At 59.9% G+C, this 11767-nt stretch overlaps 1 protein-coding gene across 1 annotated transcript; it reads right to left on the bottom strand.

The window, feature by feature from the left end:
• Nucleotides 1–51: 51 nt before the first annotated feature.
• Nucleotides 52–6519, bottom strand: PNPLA2 (patatin like phospholipase domain containing 2). The gene is made up of 10 exons (XM_034931870.3): nt 6361–6519; nt 5415–5746; nt 3461–3693; nt 3299–3364; nt 2716–2925; nt 1729–1789; nt 1385–1546; nt 1110–1242; nt 804–926; nt 52–717 (listed from the first exon to the last, which is right to left on the bottom strand). The coding sequence occupies exons 2-10, from the start codon at nt 5599–5601 to the stop codon at nt 453–455; spliced, it is 1440 nt and encodes a 479-aa protein (XP_034787761.1). The 5' UTR covers nt 5602–5746; nt 6361–6519; the 3' UTR covers nt 52–452.
• Between the last annotated feature and the right edge of the window lie 5248 nt (nt 6520–11767).

The raw sequence follows: 11767 nt of genomic DNA, 5'->3' as shown, positions 1-11767 counted from the left end.
CTCTCACTGCAAGTAAGCAGGCGGTCACATACACACAAAGTGGGCAGAGGCTGGGCTGCAGCATTTATTACATGTGCTTTGGCGAAAATAAATAATTCTTCACACACATATTTCAGCAGGGCATGAAAAATGGGGAGGGAAGGGCAGCTGCAAAGTTCTCAGGAGTAAAGGGGCGGGGGAGGTGCTCGGGCAGCACAGGGGAGGGAAGATTAAGGCACAGGTGCGCGGGGCCTCAGCGGCCCAGGGGAGGGGTGTGGAAACCTCCCCTCTCAGTGCAGCTGGTGAGTGGCTGGCGAGGGGACCCACGGCAAAGACCCCTCTTGGCAACTGTGAGTCCCCTCATCTCACTGCGCAGTGGTAATGGAGGCGTCTCAGGCAGGGTTCCTCGAGAGGGTCGGGGTCTCACAGCCCCAGGGCCCTGATCACGGGCCGGGCCTCGGGAGCAGGGGTGCTCAGCAAGGGGGCAGGCCGGGCGGGTGCTGCGGGGACGCTGGGTCGGCGGGTGCGCGCATGCGCAGAGCTTCGGGCGGGAAGGCCACGTTGGTGCAGAAGAGGCCGAGCAGCAGCTGGCGCTGGCACTCCTCCCACTTGGCCAGCGCGTCCCCCAGCGAGAAGTTGTTGCGCATCCAGCCGGGCAGTGCCTCTCTGTAGGCGGCGCAGGACAGCGGCACGGACGGCAGCGACTGGACGCGGCGCAGCTCCACCTGCTCCGGCAGCCTGCGGGGCAGGGATGCGGCAGGGAGGGCTTCAGCTCCCGGCGCTAGCACCGCGGGCCCCAGGTGGACGTGCGGTCGGCGGCTCACCTGGAGGGCAGGTGCCTGCCCAGCTTCCTCTTGGCGCGCATCACCAGGTACTGGCAGATGCTGCCCGTCTGCTCCTTCATCCACCGGATGTCCTCGGGAACGTCGGGCAGCCACTCCAGCAAGCTGGGGACAGGGCGAGCGGCGCGTTCAGGGACTTGGCCAGACCCAAATGCCCACCCGCCGGGCCCTGTCTGTGCCCTGACTTGGCACTGCTCACCCCACCCCACCTTCCCTGGTAACCATCACTCGCGGATGATCCCAAAGTCCGTCCCCTGGGCCCCTCTCCCGACCCCCCAGCCCTCACACCGGATGGTGAAGGACAGAGCGCTCTCCAGCGGCAGCGTGTAGGGCACCATCATGGCCGTGGCCAGACGCACAGGCAGCATGTTGGAGAGGGTGGTCAGCAGATCCGTGGGCTCCACGCAGGCCTCCAGCAGGGCTGCGGGTGGGCGGGAGGTCGGCGGCCCGTGGAGGCAGGGGAGCCCAGGACCCGCTCGGCTTCCCTCCCCTGCTCACCGTCCTCTCCTCTCTCTCTTCCCCTCCTGCCTCCCCTCCTCCCCTCCCGTCCCCCAGGTGCGCACCCTCATTGAGCCGGGCGGGCAGGTGCTCCAGGATGTGATCTTCTCCGGGCAGCTGCGAGTAATCCTCCGCTTGGGCGCTCTCCACTGCCTGGTCCTTGTCCTCTGGGCCGTGGGGGCGGGCGGGGGGCAACGCCAGCAAGGGGTTGGGCCGGTTCAGGAGGCCTGGGGTTGGGGAGAGAAGGGATTCTCAGTTCATCAGCGCGGCCGCGGCCCGCAGGGGGTAGCAGAGCCAAGCCCACCCCTCCCTCTCCCGCCCGGGCCCGGGTCCGCGCACCGTTCCGCCGCAGGAAGCTGGGGCAGCAGAGCCGAGCCCACCCCGCCCTCTCCCGCCCGAGTCCGCGCACCGTTCCGCTGCAGAAAGCGCAGGCCATCCCGGTATCCCTGCTTGCACATCTCTCGCAGCACCTGCAGTGAGGAGGGTTAAATGGAGCGGAGGGAGCCAGGGATGCCCGTTCTGCCCCTGGAATCCCTGGCGCCCCCAACAGCCACCTCCCTTCACCACCCGCAGCTCCCAACCCCAAAACCTATCCTAGATCCAGAACAAGATCAAAGCTGGACAGGGAGGTTGGACAGAAAGCCGGGTGCAGTGGCTTACGCCTGTAACCCCAGCACTTTGGGAGGCTGAGGCAGGCGGATGACGAGGTCAGGAGATCAAGACCATCCTGGCTAACACGGTGAAACCCCGTCTCTACTAAAAATACAAAAAATTAGCCAGGCGTGGTGGCGGGCACCTGTAGTCCCAGCTACTCGGGAGGCTGAGGCAGGAGAATGGCAGGAACCTGGGAGGTGGAGCTTGCAGTGAGAGGAGATCCAGCCACTGCACTCCAGCCTGGGCGACAGTGTGAGACTTCATCTCAAAATAAAAAATAAAAAAATAAAATAGTTTGAGGCCAGCCTGGCCAACATGGTGAAACCCTATTTCTTTACTAAAAATACAAAAAGTAGCCAGGCGTGGTGGCAGGCGCCTGTAATCCCAGCTACTGGGGAGGCTGAGGCAGGAGAATAGCTTGAACCTGGGAGGCAGAGGTTGCAGTGAGCTGAGATCCTGCCACTGCACTCCAGCCTTGGCAACAGAGCGAGACTCCGTCTCAAACAAAAAAAAAAAAAAAAAAAAAAAGAGAGAGAGACTGGACAGGGAGCCTGGACAGAGCAGCTAGACAGAGAGGTTGGATGGGCCATCTGCCCCTAGAGAGGTTGTGCGCTTTCCCCAGCCCTCAGAAGAGGCTCCCACCACCCTACCCTGGGCACTCAGAAGTCAAAGGATCAGTGTTCTCCCTTGGTGCCCAGTGAGGAGTGGCTGGGAAGGCCACAGTCCCCGGAGCAGAGCTCACCAGGGGCTCTGGCGGGAAGAGGGCCTTGGAGAGGCGGTAGAGGTTGCGCAGGTTGAACTGGATGCTGGTGTTGGTGACCCGCAGCTCGTGGATGTTGGTGGAGCTGTCCTGCGGACAGATGTCACTCTCGCCCGAGAAGGGGGACACTGTGATGGTGTTCTTAAGCTCATAGAGTGGCAGGTTGTCTGAAATGCCACCATCCACGTAGCGCTTCCACGGGACACACAGACAGGACCGTATGTGAGGGCCTGTGGCTGCACTGGCCACCCACCCCAGCCACCCCACCCGGCCACCAAGGGCCCCATTCAGTGGCTATTTCATTTGAGCGTTTTACCCACTGGGCACTGGCTGTGGGCCAGCCTGGGCACTGAGCAGATGGTAGACGGGGGAGGGCAGGGACGGAGGAAGGGATGGGGGGCAGGAAGCGTGCGTCGCCACAGCTGTTTCTTGAGTAACACAGGGGAAGTGGGGTAACAGGCGGTGGCAGAGCAAGGGCCTGAAGGATGGCTCTAGGCGGCCTCCTCCTCTGTCCCTCATCCCACGGCCCACCCCATAGAAGGTGTCCAGGGCTAGGAATACTCACCACCCCCTGGAGGGAGGGAGGGATGAGCCCACAGTACACGGGGATGAAACCGCTGCAGACATTGGCCTTCAGGGCAGGGACAGAGTGGGAGAGAATGAGCAGAGGCCTTGAGGTTCCCACTGCCCCCCCACCGCCGCCCAGCATGGCTCCACCAGGCCCCACCTGGATGAGCTCGTCCTTGGAGTTGAAGTGGGATATAATGACATTCTCGCCGTCTGACACGCGGGTCAGGGAGATGCCCAGGCGCCCACTGGCATGCTCATGGCTATCAGCAGGCAGGACCTTCAGCAGGAAACTGCGGATGATCTTTACCAGGTTGAAGGAGGGGTGCAGGGGGCCCAGGAACCGCTTCCGGGCCTCTTTAGATACCTCAATGAACTTGGCACCAGCCTCACCTGGGGCACAGGGCCAAGGTTAGGGGCCCGTGCTCCTGGGCTTAGCAACACCCACCTTCCTTCATAGCCCCATGTCCAGGGTTCCATGGCATACAGACCCTGGAGGAGGCCCAGTGAATGCGGGGCCTGGCTCACAGTTGGGACTTTGGCCACCTCCCCTGGGATGGCAGACAGCAGAGGCTGGCCAGCTGAGACCAGGACCTGCCCTCTGCCTGGTATTTCCCAACTGCCTGCCCTATGAGTCACTGGGCCTGGTGTGACATCTAGCCCAGGAGAGGGGACAAGGCAGAAACTCAACTCTGACCGGCCTTAGCCTTCACCCACTTGGCCAGATCCAGCAGTGGGGGGATGGGGCAGACCCACAAAACCCATCCCGGCACACAGGTCACAGTTCACAGGCCCGGGGGTGTTGGGCTGGAAGTAGTCAGGGCCCAGTTCCTAGGAAGGCACACCTGTGTCCCACTGCAGCCAAGAGGAGCACCCCAAACACTCCCCTTGGGGCCCAGGAGTGCTGGCCAGCTTGGGGATAGTCCCTGGAAGTGGTCGGGAGCACTGGGGGAGGAGCTGAGGTCCAAGCCCTCCTCCAGTGCATCACCCTGGTCAGGAGTGGGGCAGCGTGGAGCCAGGGGCTCCTCAGCCAGCACCTGCTGCACTATGGGCTCCAGCTGTGCAAGACCACCCGTGAGAAGGAGTCTTGTTGGGAGCAGGGTGGGGAAGCACTGTGGGAGAAGTGTTCTTGGCTCGGGTAGCAGGGACCTTGATGTATCTTGAAGCCAGGGGGCGGACTGAGGCGCTTGTCTGAAGGCCTCCATGAGAGGGAGGGGGCTGGAGGGGGCTGTTCCCAATAATAGCTCTAGTTATTGGGACCTGAGGGGTTCACTTCTGTGGTCCAGCCCCCTCCCTCCCAGGACAAAGTTCAGAGGAAGAGGGCAGGGGTGAGCCCCGGACAGGCTCCTGCTGAGCAGGGTGCCCCTGTCATCTTGGGTGTCCTCACAGGCTCCTGAAGTCGTGTGCTGTAAACATCACTCCCTCATGGCAGCCGATGGTGCGAGCCGAGGCCAGCCCAGCACACAGAGACCCATCCACTCCTGACCCAGGCACCAGAGCCCAGAAGCACCCTCACCCATGAAGTGTGCAAACGCGGTGGGCCGCAGCGGGGAGCCAGGCCACAGGGCACCGTGTGCAAGGAGAGGGCAGGAGAGCCCCTTCGCGCCTAGCCCTGACCTCAGCGGGGCTCCTCCTCCGGGCCCTTGGGAAGGACCAGGTCACGGTTCCCAGACGCCTCTCAAGAGGCTACCCCCATGCCAGGCCCCCTGATAGCAGCCTGCAACTGCGGAGGCCCAGGACACTGTGACCGACCGCTGGCACCGGGTGTAATATCCAGGGCCACGGGGTGACCTAGGTCCCTCCTCGGATTCTCACGGTCCCGCCCACGAGTTACTTTTTCTGTCCAATTAAGCAGCTTTTGCTGCACCTGCCCGCCCCCAAACCTTTGCGCCCGACAGGCGGGCCCCGGGCACCCTCGGAGCAAAACAAACCAGGCCCCGCCCCCAGGCCAGCGACCCGGATTGGATCCTCGCCGGGTTCCCCAGGCGCGGACCGGAACCCTCCCCACGGTACCCACCGACTCGCCGCGGGGCCCCTCCGCTCACGGAGACCATCCCCCGGCCCCGCACGGCCTTCCCGCCAGCCCCCCGCCTGCCGCCCCCGGCCCCGCTCACCCAGGCAGACCCCGGTGACCAGCGCCGTGGCCGTGAGCGCCCCGGCCGAGGCGCCGTAGATGTGCGTGGCGTTGGCCACCAGGAAGGGCGCGTGCTCGCGGAGGCAGGAGGCCACGCCGACGTAGTAGACGCCGAGGAAGCCGCAGCCCGCGAACGAGATGTTCCACGTCTTCTCGCGGGGAAACATCGCGGCGGCGGCCGCCGGGCTCCGGGTTCCGTGGGCGGCCGGGCCTCTGTGAGCCGCCTGCTCGCCGCTCGCTCGCTGGAGCCGGGGGCCAGGCGGGTCCCGCTGCGGCTCTAGCTCGGGGTCCCCGCTGGCGGAGGCGAAGAAGCTACGCGGGCGGCGCGGAGGCGGCGCTTTTAAGTGTGGGACTCACGGCGGGGGCGGGGCCGGCACACGAAGACCAATCGGGGCGCGCGGGGAACGGCCGTACCCTCGGGCCCCGCCCCCGTCCTTGACCCGGCCCCCCGCGCTGGAGCCCCGCCCTCCGCTGCCGCCCGGAGAAACCTTCTGCCCTCCCTCCGCCCCTGCTGGGCACGGCTGGGGGCACACGCCTAGGGGTGTAGGGTGGGCTGGGCGCAGGCCCAAGCCTGGGGGCCGGAAGCCTCACACAGACCTGGGTACCCGCGAGAGGGAGCTCTGGTTTCAGGGCAGCCACCGCCCCTCCCCACCGGGTCCGCCTCCCACACCCACCCGGGACAGAGGAGCTGGTCCCTGGACAGAGGCGCACCGGCAGCATCCCCAGACCTGAAAGCCGCACAGGCCTCGGGAGCCCCGGGACCCACTGGCTCACCCACATACAGACCCATAAACATCCAAGGCCAGGCCGGATGCGAGTCCCGCAAACCCTTCGTGGGGGACCCCAGCTCCGCAGACCCACACGACCTGACGTGGGTCCTCAGCCCTGCCCCGCGCCCGCGACCCTTCCGGACCTTGGCTTCTTACCTGGGTCTGTACCTGGCTCCGGCCCTGCCTGTTCAGGCTTTGGGGCTGCCTGCGTCTGACTGGGGCCGCCCCGCCCCCGATAATTGCCCCAGAGGTGGAGCAATCCTGGGTGATGTCACCCTTTCACCCCTTTTCCGCATTTTTCTCCTGGTCAGTGGAGCAAACAGGGCTTGGAGTAGATCCAAGATCCCTCCCTGAACCTCACCCCACCCCCAAACGAGAGGCTCTCTCAGGTTGGGGTGGGAGGCAATGAGATTCTGTCTCCCCAGGAACACTGGCTCCCCAGGCTGAGGTCATCTCTGGACCTAGCTGTTGCCAGAGCTGCAGAGGGTCTGGGATGGGGCTTGGGGCTGCCCCCAACCCAAGCTGAGTTAGGGAAGCCAGAACAGGGCCAGAACAGGATGGGGCCATCTAGGGGGATGCTGCCCAGTCCTCAGCCTCTTTGCTCCCAGCCATCCCAGACAGCACTGGAAAGTCAACCCTGCCCCAGCCCTACTGGGGGCCGGTAGGCATTTACATAAGCTCAAAATGAGAGGAGGCCGGGCGTGGAAGCTCACACCTGTAATCCCAGCACTTGGGGAGGCCAAGACGGGCGGATCACAGAAAGTCGGGAGTTTGAGACCGCCTGGCTGGTGAAACGCTGTCTCTACCAAAAATACAAAAATTAGCCGGTCAGGGTGGCACACGCCTGTAATCCCAGCTACTCGGGAGGCTGAGGCAGGAGAATCACTTGAACCTGGGAGGCGGAGGTTGCAGTGAGCTGAGATCGCACCACTGCACTCCAACCTGGGGGGCAGAGCGAGGCTCCGTCCTAAAAAGAGGCCGGGCACAGTGGCCCATGCCTGTAATCCCAGCACTTTGGGAGGCCGAGGATGGCAGATCTGTAATCCCAGCACTTTGGGAGGCCGAGGAGGGCAGATCACCTGAGGTCAGGAGTTTGAGACCAGCCAGGCCAACATGGCAAAACCCTGTCTCTACTGAAAATACAAAAATTTGCCAGGTGTGGTAGTGCACGCATGTAGTCCTAGCTACTCGGGAGGCTGAGGCAAGAGAGTCGCTTGAACCCGGGAGGCAGAGGTTGCAGTGAACTGAGATTGTGCCACTGCACTCCAGCCTGGCCAGGTGACAGAGCGCGACTTCTTCTCAAAAAAAAAAAAAAAAAAAAAAGAAAAAAGAAAAATGAGTGAGAGGAGGTAGGTAACCACGTGTGGGGCACCTAAGGGGTTCTGGAGGGCTTCCCTGTGGGAAGTGATGCTGAGTTGAATTGTGAAGGGTAAATGAGCAAACAGGGCTGTAGGCCCCCCAGGCAGCCGACCAGGACAGGCGAAGATTGTCGGGGAGTGAGGGGAGAGAGTAACTGAAGCCCAGCCATGGGAGAGGGTCAAGCAGGGAGGACGTGACCATACTTGACTTAAAGCGACTCCTTCTAGGCTGGGCGCAGTGGCTCACACCTATAATCCCAGCACTCTGGGAGGCCAAGGAGGGGGGATTGCATGAGTCCAGAAGTTTGAGACCAGCCTAGGCAACATAGCTTGATTCCATCCCTACAAAAAATTTAAAAACAGGCCAGGCACAGTGGCTCACACCTGTAATCCCAGCACTTTGGGAGGCTGAGGTGAGTGGTTCACGAGGTCAGGAGATCGAGACAATCCTGGCTAACACGGTGAAACCCTGTCTCTACTAAAAATACAAAAAAATAGCCACATGTGGTGGGTGCCTGTAATCCCAGCTACTCGGGAGGCTGAGACAGGAGAATGGTGTGAACTCGGGAGGCGGAGCTTGCAGTGAGCCCAGATCACGGCACTGCACTCCAGCCTGGGCGACAGAGTGAAACTCTGTCTCAAAAATAATAATAAATAAAAAATAAAAATGCTGGGTGCGGTGGCTCACGCCTGTAATCCCAGCACTTTGGGAGGCCAAGGCAGGCAGATCACAAGATCAGGAGATTGAGACCGTCCTGGCTAATACGGTGAAACCCCATCTCTACTAAAAATACAAAAAAATTAGCTGGGCGCGTGGTGGCAGGCACCTGTAGTCCCAGCTACTTGCGAGGCTGAGGCAGGAGAATGGTGTGAACCTGGGAGGCGGAGCTTGCAGTGAGCTGATATCACACCACTGTGCTCCAGCCTGGATGACAGAGCAAGACTCCATCTCAAAAACAATAAATAAATAAAATAAAATATAAAAATATTTTTAAAATAAAAAGTAAAATAAACAAATAAAAACTAAGCCAGGTGTGATGCACGCACCTATAGTCTCAGCGACTCAGGAGGCTGCGGTTGGAGGATGGACTGAGTCTGGTCTGGGTGGGGGTGAGCCATGATTGCGCCTCTGCACATCAGCCTGGGTGACAGAGTGAGACCCTGTCTCAAGAACAAAACAAGACTCTCCTATTCTGTGCATGTGGGGCCTCTTCCCCCACGTGCTTTGGATGGAGGTACCCTGCAGCAAATGCACCATGGGACTGGGGAGGGAGGGCCAGGGTATGGAGGGCGGGGCCAGGTCCACTCCTGAGGTGTCAGGAGCCCTCTGTGACTGGATTCCAGCGATGCTGTTGGAGACAGCATGGTTCAGGGTGCGGTGAAGTAGGGATGGAAGTCCAGGGGCTCGTCAGGGCAACCGCTGATGGGGAAGCCAAGGACTTAGGGTCCTTCCCTCGACCTGCTCCAAGGGAAAGGCCAGGGTTCGGGCCTTAGCCCCATCTGAGGGACTGTCGCCTTGATGGATGGTGCTGCCCCAGTGAAGGGAGACCTCTGCTCCCATTTCCACAGCTGGGTCAGGCTGTTTTGGGTACATGTTCCTCCCTCCAGGCCCCTGGGAGGCTCAGGAGCCAGGAACTGGGCGGTCCTTCCCAGAATCCTGGCAAGGGCTGGGAGCACCCCACCATCAGGACAAGCTCCAAGGGGCAGCTCAATGAGAAACCCAGGTGGTGTGACATCCCCCTATCATGGTGAACTCCAGGCAACACAGGCCCCCTCCCTTCAGGGTCCAAGGCTGGAATTGTGAGGTCTGCACCCTGAAGCCTAGGTCCACTCCTGCTGTGGGCCCCTTCCCTGAGCCTGGGCCATCCCCAGCACCAACCTTACCCCTGCCTCCTTGTAGCGAGCACTGCTCCCTGAGCCTGGGCCATCCCCAGCCCCCGCCTCACCCTGCCCCGTTGTAGTGAGCACTGCTCCCTGCCCTCCTTAGCTGTACCCTGGTGGGGTCATTTCTCTTTGCTTCCTCCTCCATCTGCTGCCCCACCCCTACTACCCAGGTTCCGGCCTCCTCCACTCCTCACCTGGCTTTACTCCCACCCTAATCTCTGCTTTTACGGGCATCCAGAAAGGTCTTTTTAAAAATATTATTAAGGTCGGGCGCGGTGGCTCACACCTGTGATCCCAGCACTTTGGGAGGCCGAAGCGGGTGGGTTGCCTGAGCCAAGAGTTTGAGACCAGCCTGGCCAACGTGGTGAAACCCCATCTCTACAAAAAGATACAAAAATTAGCTGTGTTGATGGCGCACACCAGTAGTCCCAGCTACTCTGGAGGCTGAGGTGGGAAGATCACTTGAGCCTGGGAGGTCAAGGCTGCCATGAGCCAAGATCCTGCCACTGCACTCCAACCTGGGCAACACAGTGAGCCTCCGACTCAAAATATAAGATAAAATACAAAATAAAACAAAATATACATGTAGGCCAGGCACAGTGGCTCACGCCTGTAATCCCAGCAGTTTCAGAGGCCGAGGCAGGAGGATCATTTGAGGCCAGGAGTTTGAGACCAACCTAGGCAACATGATGAAACCCCATCTCTACTAAAAATACAGAAATTAGCCAGGTGTGGAGGCGCGTGCCTGTAATTCCAGCTGCTCAAGAAGCTGAGGCATGAGAATTGCTTGAACCTGGGATGCAGAGGTTGCAGTGAGCCGAGATTGTGCCACTGCACTCCAGCCTGGGCGACTAGAGCGAAACTCTGTCTCAAAAAATAAATAACGCCTGAAATCCCAGCACTTTGGGAGGCCGAGGTGGGCAGATCACGAAGTCAGGAGATCGAGACCATCCTGGCTAACACGGTGAAACCCCGTCTCTACTAAAAAAAAAAATACAAAAATTAGCCGGGCGTGGTGGCGGGTGCCTGTAGTCCCAGCTACTTGGGAGGCTGAGGCAGGAGAATGGTTGGAACCCGGGAGGCGGAGCTTGCAGTGAGCCGAGATCGCGCCACTGCACTCCAGCCTGGGCAACAGAGCAAGACTCCATCTCAAAAAATAAACAAATAAATAAATAACAAATAAAAAAATAAAATAAAATGACCCTTCCCAGGGACAACTGCACCCCCATATGTATTGCAGCATATTAATGATAGCCAAAATATGGGGTCACCTTAAGTGTTCATCCATGGGAAAACAGATCAAGAAAATATGATATCTCTGCAAAATATGTCATAATCTGTGGGGAAATTTTTTATTTTTTTTTGAGACAGAGTTTTGCTTGTGTTACCCAGGCTGGAGTGCAGTGGTGCAATCTCGGCTCACTGAAACCTCCACCTGCTGGTTCAAATGATTCTCCTGCCTCAGCCTCCTGAGCAGCTGGAATTACAGGAGCCCACCACCACGCCCTGCTAATTTTTGGGTTTTTTTTTGAGATGGAGTCTCGCTCTGTCGCCCAGGCTGGATGCAGTGGTGGGATCTCAGCTCACTGCAAGCTCCACCTCCCGGGTTCACGCCATTCTCCTGCCTCAGCCTCCCAAGTAGGTGGGTCTACAAGTGCTTGCCACAACGCCTGGCTAATTTTTTAGTATTTTTAGTAAAGACAGGGTTTCACCGTGTTAGCCCGGATGGTCTTGATCTCCTGACCTTGTGATCCGCCCACCTTGGCCTCCCAAAGTGCTGGGATTACAGGTGTGAGCCACTGCGCCCAGCCCTAATTTTTGTATTTTTAATAGAGATGTGGGTTGGCCATGCTGGTCTCGAACCCCTGACCTTAGGTGATCCACCTGCTTTGGCCTCCCAAAGTGCTAGGAATACAGCAGTGGGCCACCGCACCCCGCTGGAATGTTTTAAAAGCATTTTGGGCCGGACATGGTGGCTCACGCCTGTAATCCCAACACTTTGGGAGGCTGAGATGGGTGGGTCATCTCAGATCAGGAGTTCGAGGTCAGCCTGGCCAACAGGGTGAAACCCCATCTCTACTAAAAATACAAAAATTAGCCGGGCGTGGTGGTGGGCGCCTGTAGTCCCAGCTACTCTGGAGGTTGAGGTGGAAGAATTACTTGAACCTGGGAGGTGGAGGTTGCAGTGAGCCGAGATCATGCCACTGCACGCCAGCCTGGGCGACAGAGTGAGATCACGTCTGGAAAAAAAAATAATAATAAGGTAGCCGGGTGCGGTGGCTCACGCCTGTAATCCCAGCACTTTGGGAGGCCGAGGCGGG

This window comes from Pan paniscus, chromosome 9, assembly GCF_029289425.2.
Source record: "Pan paniscus chromosome 9, NHGRI_mPanPan1-v2.0_pri, whole genome shotgun sequence".
Classification (NCBI taxonomy): Eukaryota; Metazoa; Chordata; class Mammalia; order Primates; family Hominidae; genus Pan; species Pan paniscus.
Note: the sequence above shows the minus strand (reverse complement) of the source record. Positions and strands in the feature narration are given on the sequence as shown.